The sequence below is a fragment of the Chelonoidis abingdonii genome, chromosome 15 (assembly GCF_003597395.2).
Source record: "Chelonoidis abingdonii isolate Lonesome George chromosome 15, CheloAbing_2.0, whole genome shotgun sequence".
Lineage (NCBI taxonomy): Eukaryota > Metazoa > Chordata > Testudines > Testudinidae > Chelonoidis > Chelonoidis abingdonii.
Window position 1 is genome coordinate 7,272,528 of NC_133783.1, and position 27,838 is coordinate 7,300,365.

At 42.7% G+C, this 27,838-nt stretch overlaps 1 protein-coding gene across 2 annotated transcripts; it reads right to left on the reverse strand.

Moving 5' to 3' along the window:
* PLAC9 (placenta associated 9) lies at positions 1 to 24,624 on the reverse strand. Of its 2 annotated transcripts, none has more exons than XM_032786387.2 (4): positions 24,222 to 24,624; positions 3,918 to 4,018; positions 1,255 to 1,372; positions 1 to 88 (listed from the first exon to the last, which is right to left on the reverse strand). In XM_032786387.2, the coding sequence occupies exons 1-4, from the start codon at positions 24,277 to 24,279 to the stop codon at positions 78 to 80; spliced, it is 288 nt and encodes a 95-aa protein (XP_032642278.1). In that variant the 5' UTR covers positions 24,280 to 24,624; the 3' UTR covers positions 1 to 77. The 2 variants fall into 2 exon arrangements, with proteins under 2 accessions (XP_032642278.1, XP_032642277.1); XM_032786386.2 differs by having other exon boundaries at positions 1,255 to 1,375; positions 24,222 to 24,614.
* Positions 24,625 to 27,838: the final 3,214 nt, after the last annotated feature.

The window sequence follows — 27,838 nt, forward strand, 5'->3', positions numbered from 1 at the left end:
GCAACAAAGTGCAACTGTCTAAGACAGCCATGTTTTGGAATATTATTAAATTCTGTTCTCTTCCATTGTCCTGGTGTTCAGCTGGAATCTGTGGGAAGAAGATTTGATATTATTTTTGGTGATATGAAGGCCAAATTGATACTTTACGTGTGTGAGTTTTTTTGACACTTTAAAGAACAAATAAGACTGGCTTTAAGTATGAGAGAGGCTCTACTGATTCATTGGGTCACAGAGGGGAGACCCCTGCAATCTCTCTGCAATTCTTGGACCATTCAACAATTTCTTCCCTCCCCTCACAATGGTATATACTATACCTTGTAAAATATAAATAACACTATCTTCTTTCCTAATTCTACAAATCAGCTTACATCTGACTTCCATTCTATAGTCCCTCAAACTTTTTCATTTTTGGAAAAAATTCTAGTTAATGTAGGGGAGAGCATTAATTACTGACCAGTAACTGCGGTTAATGAAGAGGCAGCAAGGTCTAAGGAATAGGCACAGGACTGGGATGCAGGAGCCCTTTGTTCTTAACCTAACTCTTGATGCTGACCTGGAGACAGATTTCTCACGGGGGCTGAGGCTCTGGAATGAACTCTCACATGAACCAAGGTCCATCGTAAACCTCAGGCTCCATGTGCCAGTGCTTGCAAGGCACATTTCTGCAGCCTGCCTTCTCAAAACACCCAGCTGTGTGTACATTAAATAACCAAAACATTCACCAAAACAAAACCCAATATTTCATGCACAAGTTTTTTTTCCTTTTGAAGAGCGAATGGGAGAGAGAACAAACCACATGTGACCGATATTAGTCATTTAACTTAATGCATGACTGGCAGGTGCTCAGCTACTAAGGTGATGAATGCAATGAAAGATTTTGTATAGAAGTAATGAGTCAGGTGGCACCTTAAAGACTAACAGATTTATTTGGGCATAAGGTTTCATGGGTAAAAAAGAACTTCTTCAGATGCATGGAGTGAATACAGACTAACACGGCTACCCCCGATACTTTGTATAGAAGTGTGACCTTGTGGAAGTCACTTCACCTCTCTGGCCCTGCTGGTTTGTAGATGCTCTCCATGCATTTGGTGTTCAAGCTCTGCATTTCAAAAGTAAACTCAGGCTATCAAAAATGTAGTCTCCCCAGTGATTTTTCAAAAGACTATATGTGGGGGGAAAAAATCAGATCCTTTGGTGTAGCATAACAAAAATTATTGCTGACCTTACTACATACTATCCCTAGGAGATACAAACCATCAAAAATGTCCACAAGGGGGGTTCCAAGAGCGATTGGGGCACTCCATGCCATTTCACTGATGTCCTTCAATAATGTCTTCACTTCTGACTCTAGATACTCGACTGTTTTCTCTACCTGCTAATAAAAATCGAGGCAAGGAAGTCAGGATAGGAGGAGAAAGAGACTGTCAAGCCTGCTGGTAAAACAACTAAGGCCATGGCTACACTGGCGCTTTACAGCGCTGCAACTTTCACACTCAGGAGTGTGGAAAAAACACCTTCCTGAGCGCTGCAAGATACAGCACTGTAAAGCGCCAGTGTAAACGGTGCCACAGGGCTGGGAGCGCGGATCCCAGCGCTGCAAGCTACACCCGTAGAGGATGTGGAGTACATGCAGCGCTGGGAGAGCTCTCTCCCAGCGCTGGCGCTGCAACTACACTCACACTTCAAAGCACTGCCGCGGCAGTGCTCCCACGACAGCGCTTTGAAGTTTTGAGTGTAGCCATACCCTAACTGAGGGTCAGGACATTAGCTACAACTGTGTTTAAGTCCTGTACTCATCCAGTCAGTTGAACTGCCTATTTGGTTAATAACTTTTGTGTCATACTGACCTCTGGTGGCCATGAGAGATGAATTTTCATTGAATTTTTGTTTTTCACATGTAGCAGCTCAATAAACTGAACTGTTTGTAATGTTGGCTTTTGGAGGGTGGGTTAGAAAGGATGTGTGTGTTTGAGCCAGCAGAGCACCCAGGAAAACAGAACCAATGGAGAAGCTAGGTCAGGTGCTGGGTGGAGGGATTGCCTGTTAAGAACTGAGAAAAGGCAGATTAGGTGCCACCCCATGTGCTTATTGAAAACACTTGGTGCTGAACATAAATTGCAGGTGCTTCCTACACTATGGCAAGACAATAAAGGGCCAGACTTGACTAGAAATCCATTCACTGCCTTTATTTGGATTTTAAGCATCTGCAATAGTCCAGCCTCCTCCTTCAGCCATGAAGTCTCCAAGGAACTGGTGTTAATGTTCTCACACAACTAATAATGATCTGATGAAGGGAGTGGCAAGCTTTGGCATGCAGCTCGCCCGAATAAGCACCCTGGTGGGCTGGGCTGGTTTGTTTACCTGCTGCGTCCACAGGTTCAGCCAATCGCGGCTCCCACTGGCTGCGGTTCGCCTCTCCAGGCTAATGGGGGCTCTGGGAAGCAGTGTGGGCCGACGGATGTGCTGGTTGCCATTTCCCACCGCCCCTATTGGCCTGGAGCAGCGAACGACAGCCAGTGGGAACTGTGATCCCCGAACCTGCGGAATCGACAGGTAAACAAACCGGCCCAGCTCACCAGAGTGCTTACCCTGGCGAGCCGCGTGCTAAAGGTTGCCAATCCCTGATATGATGTGACAGCTTTGGATGGGCACTAGGAGTAATTAAATATCAGTGCTGTGAGCTACAATATAAACCCAGTCATAAATTTGACACTTCAGCCATCAACACGGATGTGGATGCACCCTTTTGCCATGGGCTTTTCTCTAGTCTAGCACCTGGAAATAGGGTTGTTACCTTCCGATCATGCTGCACAAGCAATCTTCACCACAGACTTTTTGGGACGAATGAGTATGAGAGTGGAAACTTTCTGGGTTTGAAGTTGAATTCTAGGGGCAGGGTGGACTAGTCCTGTCCTGGGACAATCCAATATTCAAAGAAATTCTATTTGCAGCCTATATTATGAAGCACTAAGAAGCTGGGATTGGTATGTTGAAGGTAAATTTTATAAACAGTTTATAAAGGGTGAATGGGTGATGTCTTAGTAAATAGTTATTCAAGGGTTGAATGTCATAAGTCAATATGATCCTTAACCATGGCTAGCTCTGTTCAATTAGCCATACCCTGCCATGCCACACCTGTGCAGGCTGTAGGATTTTTAAGAATGGATGAAGCCAGCAAAGGTGGGCCTATCAGAAAGAGCTACAGGGGTGTGGCAAGTTCCTGTAGCGAGCCCTGAAACAAAGGCTAGGCTCCGGGAAGGCAGCCTTGGGGGCCAGTGTTCCTGAAGAAGACCAGGGAGAGGAAGAAGTGGTGAGTGACTTCTTCTATTTTAGGGGAGATATAGTTTAGTCCTGGAGACAAAAATCTAGTGTCAGTGCTCTGGTAAGGAGGAAGAGAGACTTGATTTAAATTAGCTGCAGCCCAGAGGGGATAGAAGCTCATTGTGGTTTCTGTTGTGCTTGGATTCCCAAGAGGAAATAGCCCAGGGAATCGGTGCTCTGGTGATGGCTGACAAGAACTGAGTTGAGCCTGGGAGGGATAGAAGAATTGTGTAAATTGATTTATCATAGAACTAAACAACTGCATGGAAAGACGTGTCCCTTCCCTTTTCTCTCAGGTCTAGCCTAATCTCCGTGGAAGCTCTGGAAGAGCTACTTACAGATGTCCTGTGGGTGAAATACTGGCTCCTCTGAAGTCAGTGGCAAAATGCCTATTGATTTCAGAGGCACCAAGATTTTATCTCCTGCCTTTAAGCATTTAGTTCTGTTGCAGATAGTGCAAGAGCCCTTGCCCCATCTGGAAGGTCTGGCTAAACTGAATCCAGGAAGGAAAATTGCCTGAAAAGTGGCCTTTTGCTCCACCTTTTTGGTCAGCCTATTGGAACTGAGGTTTGGGGCCAAGTGGCAGCAGTTCTTACCTCCTCAATTGCATCTAAGTGCCTGTGGATTGTGTTGTGTTCATTGCACCAGTCACTCCTCCCTGAACTTCCAGGTGGTACGCTAACAGGATCTGCAGTAGCTGTGAAAACAATTACAGTGATGTGACGGGGCTTTGCTTTTGCTAATGGTTGATAACTTTTCATCAGGCAGCTCAGCTTGGAGTTCTAATGACTGAAGGGCTCTTGGGATGTTAAAGAGAATACAATGAAACACCAACATAGGATTTTTGAACCTGTGGTCCTAATAACTAAGCCCCCTAAGCCAGGCCCTGGGGTGTTAGGTACACACACTGGGGTTGTTGCGATCAAGCTGCATGCTTTTTGAGACCATTGATTTTCTTCCGTGCTATGTAGCCCTTGTTGTATGCATAATCTGTGCTTTCCATAATATTGCTGTATCTCTACTAATATATATCCTGATGGTCAAGGAGGTGCAGCTGTACTTCCACATGACTCTATACTAGCCTTTCTCTAAGGAAAGTGGTGTACCCTGGCCTGGAAGGACGTGCCTGTTTGCTTATGCTGCTTGAAGGGATACAATTTGTTTGGTGATGCCTGTTGCCATTGAGCAAGTGTCTTGATTATTTCTCCTCCCTGCTGTGAAACTCGAGCAACAGACATGTACAAATGATGTTTTGTTGACAAATGGTGTGCCTGTGGAGCTGTTTATAATGTGGTTAATCTTTGTCTATCTGCTTAGTAGTGCTGTTTGTTTGCATTGCTCTTCCTCCTCATTTACTCAGGGACTTGATTGAGGGAACTAATGAGCTCCTTTCACTTCATATTAGTGCACTTTTCATTTTCTTGTTTGTAGCCTCTGAAAGGACCCTAGGTATGGGTTAGAGTCTGTCAGCATTCATTCATTAATGTAGCCATCTCATGATTTCCCTTTAATAATTCTTCCGTGTCTATGTGCTGCTGCATTAGGGTTTTGTAAGCATTTGTGTAAAATCCTAAAGAGTTATTAAAAAACTTTTTAATAACTAATGGTACCTCCAAAGACACAAGCATTTCAGCTGGGAATGCTGAATGTGAAAGGACAGTCCTGTGGAAAAGGGTGTGAGCCACAGACGGGTGTTCTATTTTCAGCTCTGCAACTGATCTGCTGTGAGCAAATAATTCACCGCACACATCTTGTCTATTTAGCCTTTTAAGGTCTTTGGGATGGGATTGTCTCTGTTTGTACAGAACCCAGAGCAATGTGGGTCTCATTTCCTTTGTTCTGATTTCCGTTGTTGGATTTAGTGTGTGAATGCTGGATGGCATTGGTGGTATGCAGGAGATCAGAGTAAATGATCTAGGCGTTCCTTCTGGCTTTAAACTTTGTGATTCTAAACAAATAATAATGAGTTAATTTTAAGATGCTCCTATTAAAAGATGACTGAGAAACACTAAAGAAATAGTGGAGAAAGATCTTGTAACAGTGACACATTCTGGTATTTAAAAGGGTCTGATCTAACACTCATGGAAGTAATTGGGAGTTTTTTCTGTCAATACCTATGGGAATTGGCTCAGCCCTTATATCTGGTAGCTACTGCTGGCACCAGCCCACAAGGCTGAGAGAAAAGTAGAGGATGGCCAAAACGTAGAAGAAGAATATCTACGTGGCTCAACTGAAGCCGTACGGAGGGGGAGGAGGGGGGTGCTAGCTCCCAGAAATAAGACCTGGGATCTCACTGGCAGACCATTGGCATATGAGCAAATTCAAGTCCTGAAGACTTGCGGGCCCTTCTTTAGGGACCCTTTGTCCCCCTTCACAAGGGAGAGGGAGTTATGGGGTATATCAGGTAGTCAATTATTTTGTCACAGTCCACATTTCTTGGTCAAGCCATAGTCAAGGTCCAGTCTCCTGAGAAGAAAATAAGTAAATAAAAAGATTCTGGGGTCCATTCAAAAGCATCTGGTGGTCCGGATTTGGCCTGGGGTCCACTCATTGACTACCCCTGTATTATATGGTAAGTTTCCTGTAAAGCTCCACTGGACCCACTTAAATGCCCACAGAAAGAGCTGGGGCGGAGAGGGCCCTTCTTCACTGTTAAATTAATAAAGTTAAGCCTGCTGCTTAAATCATCCATATGTTGGCCTTCATTTTCCTGTGTGTCCTGATCAATGTGAGTCATAGCTTATGTTTAAGTTCTTCCCTACGACACATGCAGCCTCCATTCCCCAAAACAGGTAAAATCTATGAGCACCCCTAGTCTCTCCCCACACAATATCATTTACCTTCTCTTCGCAATAGGCTTTCCTAGAAACCATGTTTGTACAATCAGAAGAAAAATTTGCCAAAGTTTCTCTGAGTAACTTTCTTATAGTTGAGTGAAGAGATTTTATTATTTCTTATGTCATCTAAGCCTACAGGCCCACCCTGTAGAGCTTGCAACCCAAAAAGACGAGACGGGTAAAGGCTGGGAGGGGAAAGATAAGAACTTGTTAGGTGAAATGACTCATCCAAGGTCACAAGAAGAACTGGGATGGGAATCATTGGGCTCCTGACTCCTAATCTTGTGCCCTATCCACTAGCCTATTCTGCCTGTCGTCTTGCTCCACAATATAGAGTTCATTAACTCCTCACTTAAAGTTGTCCCAGGTTTCAGAGTAGCAGCCGTGTTAGTCTGTATCTGCAAAAAGAACAAGAGTACTTGTGGCACCTTAGAGACTAACAAATTTATTTCAACATGAGCTTTCATGAGCTACAGCTTTCATGAGCTACAGCTCACTTCTTGGGGTGCATAGAATGGAACACTCCATTCCCCTGGGGTCTCACCAGACTGTCCAGTTTGGCAAATGTACTATGGATCACCTTAATTATCACTTCAAAAGTTTTTTTTCCCTCCTGCAGATGATAGCTCATCTCAATTGATTAGACTCTTCCTGTTGGTATGCATACTTCCACCTATTCATGTTCTCTGTATGTATAAATATCTCCTGTCTGTGTGTTCCATTCTATGCATCCGAAGAAGTGAGCTACAGCTCACGAAAGCTCATGCTGAAATAAATTTGTTAGTCTCTAAAGTTGTCCCAGTTAATGTTGTTTCGTTGTTGATCAATTAGAGAACATGCTTATTTAAAGTTGCACAATGCTCCCTTATAACATTGTTTGGCAGCCGCCTGCTTTGTCCACTGATTGCAGAAAGAGCAGCCCGTTGCAACTAGCTGGTTGGGGCTTGGAACCAGGGTGGACTGGCAGACCCCATCAGCTCCCTGCTCCCCTAAATTCCCTGTGCGGCAGAAGCCCAGCAGGCTATCAATTACCAGCAGTTCAGCTGTCCCTCCCCTCACTGCCATGTGCTGCTTCTGCCCTCTACCTTAAAGCTGCTCCTGGGAGCCTCCTGCTTGCTGTGTGGTTGGGGGGTGGGGGGAGGGAGGAAGTGGGCTAATGTCGGGTGTCCCCTGCTTACCCCATCTCTATAGAGCTTGGGGGGACACAACAGACCTCCGGACAAGGAGTGTGCTGGCAGCAGCTGCTGTCTCAACTTGCTGACCTACTTAAAAAGGCAACGTACTTAGAGTGGGGACAGCGTACTTAAAGGGGCAATGTGCATCACTGTCTCTGTCCGCCATGCTGTCTTCCCCTCCCTTCACTTGTGCTGCCTTCTAGAGTGTGAGGCTACATTAACAACAATGTGTTAACCCTTGAGGGCTAAGCTGAATGCTAGTTCATCATCTAGCAGTAAGGCATTCCCCCTGAAATAGCCCACCCTTTGGCTTCACCACTTCAACCAAGCTTCACAATCATCGTTGCTGTGTACAGTATTAAATTTTGTTTAAAACTTGTGTGTGTGTATGTACAGATGCCCCCTGTGTTACGCAAATCTGCACTTAAGGAAAAGTTCCGTAAGCCAGAAATAGGAGGGTGTTTTTTGTGTAATGGTCAGGTATGCATTTCTGAGTTACACAAAATTTAAGTTATGCAAGGTGTTCCGGAATGGAATGCTTGCATAGGTCAGAGAGTGTCTGTATATACAATCTAGTCTTTTTTCCGGTGAGAGAATTTTCCCTGGAACCTATTTACATTAATTCTTATGGGGAAATTGGATTCGCTTAACATTATTTCACTTAGTCACATTTTTCAGGAACATAACTACAATGTTAAGTGAGGAGTTACTGTAGTGCTTACTGAGAGAGGGCAATTTGAATACTGTATTTCAAATACACACTTCTTCCAACTCGGAGCTTTAGTCAAAATGTCAGTGATCTCTCTCACCATCTAGCTTAGGCCTACTTTATGTTGTCCACGTTCACTTTAAATAAATTAGTCTGAGAAGTGATTCTTGGCTTACCACCTTTTCCATTCCCTTCCCCACTCCCACCCCCCACTCTACTACAAGCTGTGGGAAGAGGAAATGGGTATAAAATTATATATTAGCTGCTGAATATTCTATTGAATTTCTTAAGTACAGTTATAAAGTGGCTAAGAGCCACAATAGTTAAACTAAAAGTTGTCACTTGAACAGAATCTTAGAAATGTAGGGCTAGAAGTGACCTCAAGAGGCCAGCAAGTCCAGCCCCCTGTGCTGTGGCAGGACCAAATAAACCTAGACCATCCCCGAAAGGTGTTTGTTCAACCTGTCTTTTAAAATCCTTCAGTGATGGGGATTCCATAACCTCCCTGGAAACCCTACTGCAGAGCTTAATGACCTTCACAGTTAGAAAGCTTTTCCTAATAACTAACCTAAATCTTCCGTGTGGCAGATCAAGCCCATTACTTCTCCAGGTCCAGTGAAAGTAGAACAAAAACAATTCTGTTCTCTTTATAAATACCACCCTTAACATGTTTGAAGACCGTTACCTGATCTCCCCTCTTGTCTTTTCTCAAGACTAAACATGCCCAGTTTTTTAACCTTTCCTCATAGGTCATGAATCTTTTATCATTTTTATTGCTCCCCTCTGGACTCTCCTTAATTAGTCCCCATGTTTCCTGAAGTATGATGCCCAGAACTGGACCCATTACTCCAGCTGAGGCTTCACCAGTGTGGAGCAGAGTGGGACAATTACCTCCCATGTCTTCCATATGACACCCCTGTTTAACCCACTGTAGAATGATAATGGCTCTTTTTTTTGTTTGTTGGTTTGTTTTTCAGCTGCATCACATTGTTTACTCATTCAGCTTGTGATCCTCTATAATATCGAGATCCTCTTCAGCACTACTACTGCCTAAAAGTTATTCTCCGTTCTGTAGTGGTGCATTTGACTTTTCTTCTTCCTAAGTGAAGTACTTTGCACTTGTCTTTACTGAAATTCATCTTGTTGATTTCAGACCAATTCTCCAATTTGTCAAGATCATGTTGATTCTAATCCTGTACTCTCAAGTGCCTGCAACCTCTCCAAGCTTAGTGTAATATGCAAATTTTATAAGCATACTCATCATATCACTGTCAAAGTCATTAATGAAAATATTGAATAATACCAGACTCAGGACTGAACCCAGGCAAGGCTCCACTAGATACTCTCTCCCAGGTGGACAATGAAACATTAATAACTTCTGAGTACAATCTTTCAACTAATTGTGCACCCATTTGATAGGAATTTCATCCATTTTGCTTATAAAAATGTCATGTAGGCCTGTGTCAAAAAGCCTTACTAGAATCCAGATCTGTCACGTTTACTGCATCCCCCCATCCACTAGGCTGGAGTGTCACTGATAGAAGAAATTTTCTGAAGCTTATGTGACAGACCCAGACCAGTGGGTACAGGAGTCTGGTAGAGGGCAAATATACTGGCCACTGGGTGAGTAGTTTTCCGTTCCCTGAGTGACCAGAGCAAGGGCTACACTAGAGTAACCAGGAACCTGCTAGAACCAATTCAGGCAGATGGACTGACTAGAACACCTGCAGACAATCAAGGCAGGCTAATCAGGGCACCTGGGTTTAAAAAGGAGCTCACTTCAGTTTGTGGTGGGCATGTGAAGAGCTGGAAGCAAGAGGTGCAAGGAGCTGAGAGTGAGAGAGTGTGCTGCTGGAGGATTAAGGAGTACAAGTGTTTTCAGACACCAGGAGGAAGGTCCTGTGGTGAGGATAAAGAAGGTGTTTGGAGAAGGCCATGGGGAAGTAGCCCAGGGAGCTGTAGCTGTCATGCAGCTGTTACAAGAGGCACTATAGACAGTTGCAAACCACAGGGCCCTGGGCTGGAACCCAGAGTAGAGGGTGGGCCCGAGTTCCCCCCAAACCGCCCAACTCCTGATCCAACATAGGAGGAGTTGACCCAGACTGTGGGTTCCTCTAGAGGAGAAGATCACTGAGGTGAGCAAATCTGCCAATAAGCGCAGGACCCACCAAGGTAGAGGAGGAACTTTGTCACACTAGATTAATTTTTGCTAATCTACAATGTGATCTGGTCTTTATTTTAAAATGGGCTAGTCAATGCTTAAATAAAGACCATTTCCATTCTTCTCTTTGAAGGTAGATTTTGGTTTGTTTCAGTGAATTCACCAATAGGTGGTGCTGCTGGGACTGAATCCTACTAAAGTAATATGTCAATTTAACTCTCGGTAAGGACTGCTGGAATTTGGCTTGTACATAGCTACTAACTATTGTGCAAATGGATATAGAACCCTACAGTCATCAATATTTTTTTGCTACTATTGATGTTCTGGAAACACTTTTATGCTGTCTTAACTAGAAGTAAAACCAGAGTCTGGCTATAAGAATTGACTGCATAGATCAATTATGAAACAGTAATTTCTCATATGCACTTAGAGCTTGACAGTTATGCAAGACTATCATAATGGGCTAAGCTCCATTCTACTGAGAGAGGATAATCAAATCTCTCTCCGGCTCCAATATTTACAGGTTTAAGCCTGATCTGATTCAGCAGCATGGCAAATTGCAGCCTTTTTCTGTCTAGAAGACCTAGGTCAAGGAGAATTGCACGTGTACCTTGCCTGCTGCTATTCTTGTCAAAAGTTACATGTATGATTCTCATATATGCAGTGTTCTCATCGGCAAAGCTGACTTATTAACAGAGCATAGTGGCGGGTCAGATATGAAGTAAACAGTTTCTAATTCAGCTTGTTGAGAACTTCCCCAGGTTTAACCACAATGAGTAAATGCTGCAAAAGTAAAGTGTGTGGTATTCACATAATTCATGCAAATGGAAAACAATGTTGCCATCTATAATAGCCTATGATGTACACTGATTTCTTTTTGTTCTGAGCTTAGTACAGCAAATGCAGGAAGGTACCCCCATGTAAAAATCCCACAATGGAATATTATTCTCTTTAGTGTGGATTACTGGGATAATCTAATGGTAGGTGGCTGGATCAGGAGGATATGGGAAGGTTTGAGTAGAGACCCAACATCTGTGGTGTACATTTGTTAAAGTAGCCTTTGGTCAGCTTTAACTTAAGAGTCAGATTCCTTTGAGTTTACTCACTTTATGGAAACAGAATGCAAAGAAGTTAGTGTTTAGCCAATGCTGCCTCCTCTCATTATGATCCTTATAACGTTCCTGTAGCTTATAGAAAACACAGGGCTCTATTGGAATGAATGGAAAGGTAACTACTTGTGCTGCTGGACATCGACTGTGACCTTGGGGTTCTCTCCTTCTCTAACTCCTCCAACAGTCTGCAGTGCCTGGAACAACTAAATTTTCCTTTCATCTTGGCCCTGATGTAGCAGCCATGGAGACTACTGCTGACTATGTTGTGGCAAAATGGGAGTTAGAAGCAGGGATGATACAATTAGGCCTTCTTCAAAGAATGAGCTTTTTGCCTTTACTTTGCTTTGTCTGTCTGGGTGCCAGTGAGATTCTATTCTGTAGGCAGCACCTCAACATGATGCTGCTTGACCTGAGTGCTACTCTAAACAGATGTGCTCTGGGTGGGGCCAGGATGAGTCAGCAGTCCTTCCAAAGTAGGGCAGGTACACTTCATTGGGAGATCAAGAGGACAGTCAGAGTGTAATACAAAGACTGTCTCAAGATAGCTGGGTAAGAATTATATCTAAAGGTGGTTCTGAAACTCGGACTCCTTTAGCGTGTGTTTTATGGAGTTTGTTTCAGGAATAAGCTGTGGGTGGGGGAGAGTGCTACTATAATAGGTTAACAAGAGCTAGGTCAAGAATAAGTCAGCAGCTACAAATCATACCCATGTAGCCAAAGCACACCTGAACAATTCTGGTGTTCCCATGCACGTGCTCTGCTATTTCAGAAAAGTCATGTGGGAAAACTCGGATTTAGAAGTGCAGTAGAATCTACATACTCTCCCGGAGTAAAATCTTGATAGGCAGTTTATTATAAAGAACTCTTGAAGGCCAACTGCTCTTTGTACTGCAATACATAGCTTTTATACACGGTTACATAGATAACTACCTTTTCAAAAATAACGTGACTTTTTCGAGGGGTGCTCAATTTGATAGCTTAAAGGGGCCTGGTTTTCAGAGGGTGGGACAATGTTTCAAATTAGGCACTCAAAATCACTAGTCACTCTTGGAAATTAAGGGATATGTGTATGTATATATGATTGACCTCTGGTTGTCAGGCTATTCTCCAAGAGACAAAACTTTGACGTAATGATCTTGTCTTCCAAGCAGTTGTATTTACTTAGCAGACTAGACGTTTTGCAATAATGTTTCAATCTGGAGGAAAAATCAGTAGTTTGGGGCCAAATTTTTCTCCAAACTCAAAGACCAAGAGCCCTGGGATAGAGTCTATTTCTTGCAAGCGAAATGCTAAGCAGACTCTTAAAACCCAAACTAGTCGCTCTGGAGGTCGACATCTTAATATTCAAATGTTTTTTACAACTCTATGTGAAATAGCTTAACTATTAAGAAGGCTTATTTTTCAGAAAACTTAGTCTTTTTGCAGTAACAGGGAACTACATTCTCGTGCTATCAAGAGTTACAGTTTCTATGACCATTGTATATGCAGTTGGAAACTTTTAAAAGGCTGCTACATGCACTATGCTGTCCTCTTTTTTCCCCCATTCCCTTTCTCTTGATTAAAATCTCTGTACTGACTTGTCTATGCCAATGAGTTGAGTAACTTTAAATTCCTTGTGGTACAGCTTGTAACTATAGAGGGACCAGGAAATTGTTAGCAGTTGATTCAGAGATTTACCAAAAATCTTTCTTTCATGGAAATGTAGGAAAGAGATGGAGTAATTTGGGATGGATTTTGGTCTAGTAGCTCTTTTCCATCCCTAGAGGACAGAACTTAGTCTTTTAATAGGGGATGGTTACAGTAATTAACTGTCACTTGATTTGAGCTTAGCCAAAAGGCTAATGTGAAATAACACTGCAAACGTTGGTGAGGTTTTTAGGGCCATGGCTGCTGTTATACCTGACCCACCTTGGGCTCATTCCTCCCCTTACAAACAGTTGCACTCTGTCATTGTCTGCAGATAGCTTCCATATGCTGTTAAAGTTATCAGCCCCAGCTCTTTTAACAATTGTTTTTTCCAATGTCTCCAGTGTTACTGCTGCTGGTTATTGCTACCACTGGTGGAAACAAATAGGGTGACCAGATGTCCCGATTTTTAGGTCTTTTTTTTGTATATAGGCTCCTATTTTTCCCTCCCCCCACAATCCTAATTTTTCACACTTGCTGTCTGGCCACCCTAGGAACAAGTGATGTAGACAGAGCTTCGGGTGGCTGCCAACATGAAGCACCAGGTTTGGGTGATGTGGCTGCTGGCTTTTCAGCAACCACATGTGCCTTGTCTACGCTAGCAGTCCCACTGTTACTATAGTTGGATGAAAACTGAACTGGTGTAAATGACTACACACGGTGACAGATAATCAGGCCCATAACTTTCAGTAATGGGTTGAATGTTTGCCATGCTGTACCAGTAAATGATGTGTACATTTTGATATTGGGTTACATAGTGATTTCAGACATAACATGGCTCATCAGCTGAAACTCTTTTTGCTTGATGACATGTAGGGAAGTGCTCTCAGCTGTAGATATGCATATGAGCCAGTCTAATCCCAGTTGTAACACTAATTTCCTGTAATTGCTTTCAAAAGCTGGCTGTGACATAGCAAGCTAAACAAACAAAAAATCTACTTGCACCCCTCTGTGGGTACGTCTTCACTGCAGAGTTAACTCGTTATCTACACTCAAGCTATTCCTTTGGAGTTAGCCTTGCTCCGGGGAGAACAGCCACACAATGAAATATTGTAACATTTGAGCGGCTGTGTCCCACTGGCACTGCACTCACCAACGGGTGGCACTAAGGCTTCTGGGGGCATGTCCCATGGTTCTTTGCATGGCAGTAAGTTGAGCTGCTTTATGTGTCTCACAGTTCACTGGGAAAAAAAATTCAATGTTTGTCCTTTCTGGGCAGATGGAGGGAATTGTGGGAAGGCATTGGAGGACTAACACCACTCATGTGGAGATAGCTTGTATCCAAACTGCAGAGGGTCATGTTAGCACTGATGAGTAGTTCTAATCTGAGCTTAGTCTTTCCCACTGACACTTCAGCCAATTTGAGTTAAAAGCACCACCACACATGGGTTTTTGTGCATGGATGGGACTCAAGTTAAGGACAACACTCAAGTTATATCTTGAGTTGACTTTGCAGTCAGGACAAACCCTTTGTTACTCCCAAGATCAGTGTTCCATTAGGATGTCATGTTATTGGTTCAACTCACAAGTAAAAGATCTTCCTAGTTTAGTCCTGAGAATGTGCTTGTGTTAGAATAAGGACATAGAGGCCTATGACAGCATTGCAGGTCAAGACTGATTATTTGTTTGCAGAAGACTAGTGGGAAGGGAAGTTGGCACAACAGCTGCCCACACCCAGGTGTAGATTTAGCCAAGCTATTTAACAGGACACTTGAATCAACATTTAATCTTTTAATAATCAGATATATGTATGTCAAACTAGAGAAAAATCTGCTTTATCTTAAAATATAACAGACAGTTGTACTGTTGGACTGTAGCCAAGAGTGGAGTGACGCTGTTCACATAAGAAAAATCCCACTGGAGATGAAGTGATTAAGATTAGTAATGTCATTGACTCCAATAAAAATATGAAATACAGAACCCACTCTGATCCATGTAGTGATTATCTTCCAAATGTGCCTTCCATTAAATGTGTGCCTATTTGCGCAGGATCAATTCCCAATTTACAGAGATCACTTATCGTTCCCCTGGCAATAAGTGGAAAGCTTTAGATAATTTTATTTATTTCACAAAAAACTCAAACTTCATTAACTTGATTTAGTATTAGGGATAAGCAAACTCAGCTTCCAAGTAGCTACCTGGTGAAAAAATTTCTGATAGTAACTTGCTCTTCAGCCTAAAAGAAGGCATAATATGGTCCAATGGTTGGAAGCTGAAGCTAGACCAATTCAGACTAGAAATAAATTTGTTTAAAAAGTGAGAGTAAATAACGATTGGAACGATTTACCTAAGGATGTGGTGGATTCTCCATTACTTGTAGTCTTTACATGAAAAGCAGATAGCTCAACGGAAGTTATGGGCTTGCTGCAGAAATTACTAGGTGGGATTCTGTGGCCTGTAAAGGTCAGGTTAAATGATCATAATTGTCCATTCTGACCTTCAAATTGATGCATCTGCAACACTCACTATACTTCATTTCATCACCCCAGAGGCTTTGAAATGTTACTGGGTTTGTGATCTGCTCAAGCAAGTGTGTGTGGGGAAGGGGGGGGGGGGGGGGCAGGGAACAAATCAAAGAGAGAGAAGACTGCAAGCTAAATGACAGACAAGTGAGACTAAAACAGGAACCAGATTGCAAGTATGAGAGCTTGACAATATCCAAAAGGTGAAGAAGGGAATAATATATCAGGGGAGAGGAAAGGTGTAACTGATGCAGATAACGGCTATGTATGTTGGGGGAGGGGGTGTACAACTGAATATAAGGATCCTTCTAATCCTGATACATAGCACAAGTGTCCTTTAATGACTCTCTCCCATGGGGTTGTGGGGAGGTTAGAGGGGGTTTACGAAAAGTTCATGGTGAACCAAAACAACAGTCTGAGAGGTTTCTAGAAGCCCTGACCTCCCAAGGACTTTGCCCTTCCCTGCTTAAATGATTCCATATCTAAATACAGTGTTGTGCTCCACTTTAAATAACTTGTTGTCCCAGAAAATTATACACTTTACGAAAACGGGACTGATGTGGTTAGCTAACTGGAGGTTTAGTGTAAAATAGGCCCATTGCAAGCTTCAGATAGTTGATCCTGCTCTGCTCTGCCCTGCCCTGAGCCCCTGTTTGCCATGCTTAACTTGGTAGACTATATATGGTGATTTTTATGATGTGGATCAGTGCTGGTTAGGGCCTTACCTAGGGGCATCACTCAGCTTTCATGAATTCCAAGTCTCAATTATGCTCACATCTCCAGGGTTAGAGGTACTGGATGAACTCGTCATATCGCTAACTGGGTCTGCTACAATCCGCACACCCCCAACCTCCAGTTAAGATACAACGTTCAGCTATTGGATTTTAGGAATTTAGATTGATGAGGCTCAGTGGAGTAATAAGTTACATGCAAAGATTGTTTTGAGTTTATGGTATATTGTGCATAGTCTTCTGTGCTCCATTCCAGAGGTAGCTGCAAGGATTTGCATATCGGCACAAATGCATGTTGATTCTCCTCCAACTCGCAATGCAGAACATTGTTGCAAATTCTATAAAAAGAGCAAGTGTAGAATACGCAAAAGTGACCCAAACTACAGGTAAAGGTCTGCAGTGCAGACTGGAGAGGAGGAATTTACCCATTAAGTGTAAAAAGTTTTAAAATAATTTCTAGGACTTCAATCTCCAGGGCTATTGATGCAGTACCTGCTATAAATGCTAAACACCTTTCCTTGAAAAAGGGAAGTACCAAGACAAGAAATTCCGATGCATTGGGTATCCAGAGGAGTTAATAAAACAGATAGAGACAACATAAGAAATAGGCACACTACAAAACCAGCCCTTAGTTTTCCTTGTTGGCATTGTTTCTGCCATGCGTGCATGTGTTGTGCAACATTGTTTGGTGCCTCTAAGTATTTTGTTTGGCGGCAAAATCAGAAACAGCAGGGTCCAAGGATATTTTTGCTATCTGCACCTGTCCAGGAGACTGCAACCATTTAATCTGGATGCAGATCTTGCTGTTGTGATCCATGCCTTTGTCACCCCATGGGGGAATTACTGTCATTCACTCTACCTGGGGCAACTACTTGCTTCTATCTGGAGGTTTATACTGATACAGAATGCAGTGGCCCATGCTTCAGTGATATATGTGTCGCTGGTGCGCCATGATCTGCACTGGCTGCTTGCTTGTTTCTGGGTTCAGTGTAAGCTGTTGGCTTTGGTCTATAAAGCCTTAAATGTCTTAGGGGCTTGCCTACATAGTGAGGTAATGCACTCTACGGAGGTGTGGTTTTGCAAGTGCACTAATGGTTTGCACACTAACTGGTCCTTGCAGACCCTGCTGGTGTGCTTTAACGTGGTGCTGTTTGAAATGGTTCTACATTAAAGTGCAGAGGGGAACCTTTAGTGCTTTCCAGCAGAGTCTATGCAAACCAATGAATGTGCAACACATTAGTGTGTTTTAGAAATCACACACCCCATAGAGTGCATTAATCTACTGTGTAGACAAGCCCTAGGATGTTGGTACTTGAGAGACTAGCCTTTTTCTTGTTCCGTACGACAACAGTGATTTTAAGAGAGGGGGCAAGTGGTACAACATACTCTGTGACAGGTCTTCTGCCCTGGATTCTGGAACATGCGTCCAAAATAGCCCAAGACTATTGACCTCCAGGCCATGCTGCCAATCTACTTGTGCAAACTGCTGCAGAGGTGGGCTTTTGGAGGAAAGCAGATTTATGAAAGGGGAGGGGAGTTTAGTTAAATGGATTAACTTTATTTGGTTGTGTAAATTATGGGATGGGTGCCTAGAGCCTTGGAGATGTGCCCCTCTATTTTATTTGTTATAAATATATTTTTTGTTTTGGAGATTGCATCTGGCACTTGTATAAGACCATTGTCAGTGGATAGCAGTGTATGGATGACTTCATCTGGAAGGAAAATAAGCAGCATGTAGTGGCACTTGTGCTACTATACACTAGAGTTTTTAGAAGACTAATCTGATGTTTTGAGGCACTCAGTCATTGGAGTGATGGGTGCTGCTACAAAACATTAAGATAGGGGTGGGTGTCTGATGTCTTGTTTCCTGATTGGATGGTGAGAGAGGAAGACTTACATTTTGGTTGGAGATTTTGAATCTTTGGAAGAAGTGTGAGTAACCATCTGATTTGCCCATGTCTGCACCTCCAAGAAAAGGAACCAAGTTGCGCCACTCAGCAGAAATAGGATAAAACTACCTTTCTCCTTCGGCACATTGCTTCCGGAAAGCCAAAGACAACTTGAAGAGAGCAGACTGGGGTCCAGGCCTGGGAGCCCTCCTGGTGACATCAAGTGCCTGTCTTGGAGAGGCACATTCAACTGTCTTCCCATTTTTCAGCAATATAGGTTTCCTGCTAGCGCACTGGGAAAAGATGATGGTACTTGTGTCCACCCCTCACTTCACCTGATACAATAATGGAGCTGAAAACTGATGACTGATTATTAATAAGTAATATACAGACTTTTTCTTGAGTGATGACCCAAATCAGTTAATTGATCAGTTCCTGAAACAGAGTACCTAATTAGTAAGGAAATGTATATGCTCCTGTATATGTTCTAAAGATTGTCACAGAGTTACAGGGTGTCTTGTTTTGCAACTGGTTCCAGTCAAGATTGCTGTAAAGTAACTTTAAAACTGAATAAGGTACTGTTAACTAGGATTATAGAACAGTATATGTGTGTCTATCATAGTCAATGGCTTCACACAGCCTTTCAAGTCCTAGGTGTATGTAGACATAAAATGAGACCAAGAGTGCAAGCTTTTTGAACTGTGCTCCATCTGTAGGAGTTAGTAAGATCCTAGGACTAATATTGTTAATTAAGAAATGGGTAACAAGGGTTGACTGCCATAGATCCATTGGGAGGGAAACTTTGGTGAATTGGCATGTGAGTAACTGACCCAATTGTTTTGTGACCTAGCTTTGATTTGTTTTTCCTCTGTTGTGTTCGCAACACCAGAGCTGATAACCAACTGACACAAGTGAGGCCCTGTTATGAGCAACAATTAGTCATAAGATCTAAAAAGTCACCAATATAGTGACTGAATATAAGAAATTATTTTTCTACTGTGGATATAGACAAATCATAGTCCAATACCACTTCTTGATTTCTTATATCACATATTATCATTATTAGTTGCTGCTGTTAAGAATGTATAATAAAACTAAATTGATCTCTTGAATCCTGTTCTTGTGTTAAGCAATTGAATTTAAAAGAACCCCAAGAAAGGTGGTACACATACTCCATTAAGCAGTTGCTTAACTAGGTTTGTTTTATACCCTATCTTTCTTACAGTAGATAAGGAGACAGAAATTGTCTCTCGGCTTAAGGAGACATATCTCTTAATTTGTATCTAGTAAATAGGAGAGTGAAAGCTGTTGTAGCCTCTCATGCCAGAAGGCTCTGGGGCTAGCTTGTCAACTCCATACTGAATGTAGTTTGTATGGGCTGTTTGTGTGAGTAGGTAGCTTGTACTGGAAATAGCACAGTACAGTGGGAGTAATTGATGTTTTTGCAACCTTTGTCTGGGGCAAAGGTGTTTGTTTGTGTGTTTTGTTTCGTGTTTTGTTTTGTTTTGTTTTTTCCCCTGACAATACTTAGCTACTCCTGGGAGCTTGCTGTAGATTACATTTTCCTATTGTACCATCTCCCATGTGGTGTAAATACGATATATTTAAGGCTTTACTTGAATTGCAGGATGATTGCAATATTTTGACAGCTGAGTTGCAGACAAGCTGTGGAAAAGTAACAATAGACCTTATTTGCAGTAATGAAGTCCACTATTACTTTTATGTGATTTTTTCCACTGTCAGCCATCCACTTCCAAAAATGCAGTGGAAGCCTAATATTGCAATTTTGCTAGTTAAAGAGGACCTTGTACATTGAAGATATACAAGATTCCAACATTTAAACCCAATGCTTCCTTCAGCCAGAGCAGATCAACTATAGTTATATATACAGCTGAACAGCACAGGGTTTATAAATTCCACCTGACCCCTGGCTTTCTTGGGAGTTAAGATTATAAAGGCCACAGAATTTAATAATAAACTAAACTTTACTTAATAGAATGTAAAGTCTGGAACATGGAATTTTGAAGGGTTTATTAAATCTGGTAAAAAGCCCAATCCTACTTGGATCCCTTCTTCAGACCTCTGATTCTTCATACAATGCACAATCAATCTGTGGAATGCTTTGTCAGGGAACGTTGTGAAGGCCAAGACTATAACAAAGTTCAAAAAAGAACTAGATAAGTTTATGGAGGATAGGTCCATCAATGGGAATTAGCCAGGATAGGCAGGCCCTACCCTGAAGTGGCCCTACCCTCTGTTTGCCAGAAGCTGGGAATGGGTGACAGGGGATGGATCACTTGATTATCTGTTCTGTTCATTCCCTTTGAAGCATGTAGCATTGGCCACTGTTGGAAGACAGGATACTGGGCTAGATGGAATATTGGTCTGACCCAGCATGGATGTACTTATGCAGGGCAGGTGCAAGGAAGTTTTGCACCCTAGGTGAAACTTCCACCTTGCCCCCCCAAGCCCTGCAGCAGCTTTCTGCTCTGCGGCAACTCCCCCCCTCCCCCACCTCTGGGGAGCTGTGTAGTACCTTCCCACCCACAGCAGTTTGGCGCCGCAAGCCTGGGAGGCGGGAGAATTAGAGCGGGGGCGGCATGCTCGGGGAGGAGGCAGAGCAGAGGTGAGCCGGGATGGGGAGCCCTGTGGCAGCTCTCCCCCACCCTGAGGCAGCCCTGGGGCAGCTCTCCACCCCTCCACCCCTCTGGCCAAACAGCTGATTGGCACTGCAAGCCTGGGAGGTGGGAGGAGTGGAGTAGCGACTGTGTGCCTGGGGAGGAACCGCTGTAAAAAAAAAAAAAAACAAAAAACTTGGGGGCACCGCTTTTTGGTGTCCCCAAATCTTGGCACCCTAGGCAACCACCTAGTTCTCCTTAATGGTAGCACTGACCCTGTACTTATGATCTTATTCTGCTCAGAGCCCTCCCTGTATCCAGACACATATCCCCTCAATTGTGCCAACCTTCCTTTTCCCTCTCCCAGACAACAATGTCCATGTAACCTAGGTGCTTAATAGGAAGATAGATCTTAAAGAGATCTATGGGGGTAGGAATGAGTTGTCTGGTTTGTTGTTGCTAAGCAGATGCACAATTAGAATTTCTGGAATTGGGTGTGGTAGTTTTGACTGTGCTCAATAAGTTCCCTGTAGCTCTACTCAGACTCCATGAGGGCAAGCAGTCATGACAGTTGTTTTACAAAAGGCCATGTGCCCTGTGTGGGCTGGGAGAAGCTGAATCCAGAGCAGAAAGCAGGCTGTTTTCCCCCTAACTCTGAAGGGTTTTGCTGCAGGGGTCTTTTATCTACATACTTAAAGCGAGTGGTTGGTTGGTTGGTTAATTAGCTGACTAGCTAACTGAGTGATTTCAGCAGAGGAAGAGTCTGCATGGATTTCAGCTGGAGGTATTGACAAGCAAGAGGAAAGAAGATGTTGTTGCAGTGCTTTAGACTCAGCAGACTGTATAGATTTTGGTGATAAAAGACTAACTCAGACTTGAGTGCACTCAACCTTTGCTTTTGGGAACTCTTGAGTTAATTCTCACTCCATTTCTGTGGAGACTGACCTATTTAGATTTAATTTGTTTATAACTGTGAAGCTAATATATGTGGATTATAAAGTAGCCATGTTATGTTGTAAAACTTAAGTTACTTATGCTGCTTTATCATGATAAGATTATGTAAAGATGCGATTTACTTGAATTCTTTTTTTGGAGTTGATTTTGTTGCCCTTATGCATTCATTGCTAAAAATCCTCAGTGACTGAATTTGGGGTCTCCTTGTGCTTTGCTATGGGAATTGGGTTTTTTTTAGGCACTAGAAAAAGGGCAGTGAAGTAAACTCTAGCCCATTCAAAGGTTACCCCTGCATATGTTGAAGGCTGTGTATTGGCACTTCTGGAGTTGCATATGGAGATTAAATGTCCGTGACAGGGGAATGTGAATTAACTTTCAAATGATTTATGACATAGGGATAGAGGACAAAAATCTAGCTTACAGTGGAAATGCTCTTAAAATCTGAACTATAGATTTGCTTCTCCAGCTGAGAAATGTATTCAGTGGAGTGTAGACTCTTGGATTCAAAGCACATCACTGTGCAATTGTAAGATGCATGCAGCCAATCTTGGCAAGAATAGACTGATCTGAAGCAGTTTTTTTCTCTCTCAAATACTCAGGCATGCTGATCATCCAGGTCTGGTTGCTGATCTAAGGTCATTCAGCACTGAGTTCAGAACAGCCCACTGAGCACCTTAAAGAGCTGCCCAGCCTGGGGTATCACGCTGGAGTACTTGAATGAGTTGAATGAACTCGTTGTTCTGAGGGGGCAGCCGTTGCAGTGCACCAGACTGCCTAGTACACCTTAGCAGCAGCAGAACCCCATCGAATAGCCCATCAAACCATAGCAAAGCACTGCTGTTATGTAGGGAGCATATGTGTGTTAATCTAGGAGACTCCATGCCACCACTAGTCGTCTTCAAGCTACTTCTCAGTAGAGCAGGTTGAGAATTTTTCAGAGATGCATGATTTTGGTGGAAAATGCCAATTTTTGGAGGTGTATTAGTTCAGAGAAAACTTTCTCAGGTTGGGGCAGGAGAGAGAGGGCCCAGAATACCCATAACCTGATGACTAGGGTGTAAGGCCCACGTTCAAGCCACTGCTCCCAATCAATACCCTGGTCTATTGCAGGGGCGGCTCTAGGCCCCAGCATGCCAAGCGTGTGCTTGGGGTGGCAGGCCGCGGGGGGTGCTCTGCCGGCACCGTGGGGGCAGCAGCCAGGCTGTCTTTGGCGGTTTGCCTGTGGAGGGTCCGCTGGTCCCACAGCTTCAGAGGACCCGCTGAAGCCACAGGACCAGCGAACTCTCCTCAGGCAAATCGCCGGAGGCAGCCTGCCTGCCGTGCTTGGGGTGGCAAAATCCCTAGAGCTGTCCCTGGTATATTGGCTATTGGGACAGTCTTGCTCATGTTTGTTTGGATCAGAATGAAAACAAATTTCAACATTTCAGAATCTTTCATGAAACACAAACACTGTTTTGCAGCCAGCCCTACTTGAAAGCCACAATAATGCAGGAAAGGGTAATGAGCTCCTATAAAGTGAAGGAAAGATAGTGCCCCATTCTAGGCTGAAAGCTGGCATAATCCCTGAAAGATGTAGGCTTGTACAATAACAGCGAAGGTTGGCCTAGGTTTGGGAGGGGAAAGGTACCACTGGTTTTTCAGAAACTGTTTTGGTTGTAAAGAAAACCTGCTCCCTTGTCATAAAATCCAAAAAGTTAAGTGCTGTGAAGAAGTAATAGGAAAGGGTAAATAACGATTGGTTCTAGTTATTAAAAAACACATAAAACAAACATTTGGCAATGCAAGGTTTGTGGTTACGTGGGGACTATAAATCGTTGAACCAGCCAAATGGAAATGTTGCTTGAGAATAGATTTCAGTGCTCACCAGAAAAGCAGCTGCAATTTTGTTAGAGGGTAGCCCAGAGCTAGATGTACTACTAATAAAAATTAAACATAGATACCAGTGTGCTTTCTGTCTACATGCTTATTCTAGGCTCATCATCACAGTGGTTTCAGCATGCTTAGAGTTATGTGCTTAGACAGCTCAGGAACAGGTAAAAGTCAATAATGCAAAAGCACCAGAAACAGAATTTGTTGTTACTAATGGAAAATTTAAAGTAGATTTTCCTCCACCCCTAAGGAAACGTCTTTCTGATCTCCTGGGACATTGATCTCCCAGTGCCCATATGGCATTAGTTCAAGATGATTTTATATGTACGTTATTATTTAAGACTGCCACAGCTATAATTATAAACATGCAGGACATTAGAAGCAGCCTGTGGATGTAGTTCTAAATTTCTGCAATAGCTCAATGATGGTATGTTTCATGAGTGGTGAAACATCTCCTATCCTGTAACATTTCTAACTAGAACTGTAATGCTCACATGCATTTTAATAGCACAAAATGTGAACCTCTCCTATATAGTGCTTTACAAACACTGCGTATGTCATCTTCACATAAAATCCTTGTTGACTTGATTTCAGCACCTATACAAAGAAATTTATCTACTTTTTTCCCCATGCAAGCCCTTCACGCAAAAAGTTAGTTATCGTACAGTCTGTTCCTTTCAAGCTGGGAATCACTTACCTGAAAAAGCTTGCTCCTGAAGCACTAAAATAAAAGCCAAAGCCCAAATGAAAAGCATGGTTTCAAAGCCTCCAAGCTCTGTTTGGGGATCTCTCTCCTAGTCCAAGAGGAGAGGAGCAATGCAGAGTCCCTTCTCCGTTAAATAGTCTCCTAGTCCAGGCTTTTGTGCGGAGGTTTAGCCAGAGCTCTGGGAGGAAATACTCCAAGGCTGAGCCAACATTTTTAAACTGATCTCTTTCCTTCCTCTTTTTAAAAACACCCTTCAAACTCCACAAAGGGTCCAGTTAACCAAGCAACCTGGCTGCAGTCCAAGCTTTCCAAACTTTTGTATTTATTTATATTGAGCATGAATGGAATGTGCTGAAGAGCTTCAAATCCTGATTATAGGCAAACGGGGCAAGAAAAAGAGGGGGTTGCTCTGCCTGGGATCCTGAGACAAGTGAGTGTGTGCATGTTTGTTCCTCCTTTAGAAGTCAGTCTAGGGTGGGGATACTGAGAGTGAACATTTTAAGAACATAACGGCTTTCAACATATGATCTAACAGGTTTTATGTTTTTTTAAATCCACAAATCTCCCTGGCAGTACAAATTCTTTCTTTTTAAAGATATTGGCTAGTGGCTAAGTCTCTTTCAGACAGTTGAAAATTTATACTGGATTAAATAGTATTGGATTAGAGGTGGTGGTAATATCTAGCTCTTTTGTAGGGCTTTTCATCCATAGATCTCAAAGAACTTTACTATCATTACTCCATTTTCAGAGAAACTGAGGCACAGAGGGGAAATAACTTGCCCAAAATCACCCGGTAGGCCGGTGGCAGAATCAGGAATAGACCCCAGGTTTTCTGAATCCCGGACCAGTGCTCTTGCCAACACCGCCTCTATTAGTAGTTGTTGTTTCTGCCTAATATTTTAAAAGTACTGTTGGACCTAATCTGGGACTCACTGCATTGAATTTTCAGTTTTGCAGCCATCTTAAATCCTAACCTAAATCACGATATTTGTCTTTGATACTGTCATGCATGAAAATTTCAGTGCCAAGGAAGGTTTATCTTGAAGACTTGTTTATCTTTTAACAGGATTACAACTAACTGTTACCAAACATATTTTTGTCTAATGGGGCTAGTCTGTATTGGTTGGGCAAGTGATTAGTATATGGGACTATGGTTTGGGGTCAGCTGGGCTCTAATCTGGACTCTGCCACAGAATTCCTGTGTAACTTTGAGCACATCACTTTAAACTGTCTGTCCCTCAATTCCAGCTGCAAAGTGGAAACAAGATACTACTTTACCTCACAGGACAGTGAAGCTTACTTAATGTTTGTAAAGTGCTTTGAGATTTTTGGATAAAGTGGATATGTACAAGTAAAGCATTATCCTTTGTTGAAGGAAAATGAACACAAAGCAAGGGGGGAATTACAAAAGCCACTTCAGCAAAGAGTGGCTGTGATAATGACATCTGTTCTGGGTGGGACCCACTGAAAATCCTGTTGTCTTACTGAGCCTGCAGAGTTAGTATTTTTCTTGGATGCTTTTCAGGATGATCTTTGAGGATCTTTTGACCTGAGCAGAAATGTTAAAAGAGGCCTAACTTGGATCCAAATCCTTAGTGTCTCATCTGAAGTGTGGGGGACAAAAGCAGCAGCATGTCTTTCACAGTCAGAATGTCTGACTTTTACGAAGTGGACCAAGAGGTTAGTTCAGCCATTCTGTCAGACAGAGCCTGCAAAAAGCAAATTTCATGACCATGTGTTTTCATGAAACATTTGGTGTCTTTCCTCTCTGTCCTGTTCCCTTCCGGGATGAGATTACCAAGTAGTGCCTGAATTTAATGCATGATACAGTCATCTTCTCAGTACAAAAATGTAAGTTAAGAACAGAGCCTCTAGTTTTGCTTGGAACATACTTGCTTTTAAAGGTTTTTCCTAAATACCAGAACTGCTAAAAACAAAAATTTTCAAGGAAAAAATTTTCCCATCAGAAAATGCTGATTTTATGGAATTGAAATCTCCCACAAGAATGTGGTGACCCCATCAAAACTCTTTTTGGAGACTAGGTAGGTAGGCTGGCTGACTGGTCAGCCTGCTGCTTCCTTCCAGCCAGCTGGTAGATGGGCAGGCTGACTGGTTCCCTAACTGCCCTGAATTTTCTCAAATGGAATTCTGTTTCACAAACAATGTCACAATTTGGATTTTTGGTTCCCATTCCAAAACTTTTTTCAACATTTTCCACAGATTGGGAACTCCAGTTCCCACTCAGCTCTGATAAATACCTTCTCTGTTCACAAATTCTTGGTGTTTCACTTGAATGTGCCCAGTTATGTTTGAGATGTGCTTGTAGTGGTGAGAATGTTACTTTGAGAGTAATGTGATAGTGGTTGGTTTTACATGTGCTTCACCAATGAATGTAATTCCATTTTTCAAGCAATTAGTTATGGTGGGGCAGGAGAGCAGGCCTCTGGAGACATCCCAAAGGAATGACTGGCATGACGGTTTGGTTTGGCGCTTAATGATAGCATTAATGCTCAGAATTTCCTAAAAGTGAGTTTCACAAATTGTTCTGCACCTGGGAGAGATCAGTTTTGCAGAACTGAAATAAACCACAGGTGATAAAATGGTAAATAAACCCCGATGTCCATTTTCTCTGCAAAACTCTCTGCAATTCCAACTGTCCCTAATGAAGAAGGGGGGAACCTCAGGTTCTCAGATGGACTAGAAAAATACTAAAACTAGGAAAGCATTGTTGTGAGACTGGAGCATTCTTCTAGTACCTATGCTTCTGGGGCAATACTATTGTAACAGTCAGTGTGCTGGATGGTGAAGGAGTGCACCTTGGTGCACCCTGCCCTAAATGCTCAAAAAATAGAGCAAATAAAAAAACAAATTTTTATTTTCAGAATCGTACATTTAAGCCAATCTTGTGGTTTTTGGAGACCTGCCTTGTGATTTGTATGTGTTTAAGGCTCGAGGCTGGCAATACTGTTGTATCTTGTTGACAACTACTCTCCTATGCCTCTTATGTGAACTCTCAGAGCTAATGAGATTATCATACAGTAAAGGAAAATGAAATTCAGCTGCTGAAAACTTCAGAACCAGCACTTTGCCACATGGATTGTTAGCAGAATGAAAGTGAGTCTATTCGGAAGGTGTTGTCTTGACGTTGCATAGACAGCGAAGACACTGGCACAGTTGGATTCCAAAACACTGTATGTATTAGTTTTGTATATTGTATGTAGCTAAGCTACTTACGTACATTGCTGCTTTGCTGCTGTTTCGATGGCTTCAGTAGAAGACAGTGGCTCGTAAATGGTTTCCAAACTGTATAAAGGGATGCTACCCAATTTCATATGGCAACACTATACAATGTGCCCTTGTTAAGTATTCACTGCATGCTGCCTGTAAATAGCACTGGTCAGAATAGCCAAAGGTGGTGTGGTTATAGTAGGCAGCTGTCCTGATTCTCCCTTCTCGCTGGTGTTTCTACATGTTAACACTTCCATGCTGCAGTCTGGTTCAAGGGACAAACTGAATTTGACAGCTGAGTTTATGAAGTGTTAAGTCTTTTAGGAAATCAGATGGGCCTAAAGAACTTCTTGGAGCAGCTCATCCTCCTGCTGAAATTT

Excerpts from the sequence above, each read along its gene's own strand:
- PLAC9 (XM_032786386.2), bottom strand. The coding sequence starts at position 24,279 with ATGCTTTTCATTTGGGCTTTGGCTTTTATTTTAGTGCTTCAGGAGCAA. Across the intron at positions 4,019-24,221 it reads TCAGGAGCAAGCTTTTTCAG|CTACTGCAGATCCTGTTAGC; the intron begins GTAAGTGATTCC and ends TTGTTTTCACAG. Across the intron at positions 1,376-3,917 it reads ACTTAGATGCAATTGAGGAG|CAGGTAGAGAAAACAGTCGA; the intron begins GTAAGAACTGCT and ends GATTTTTATTAG.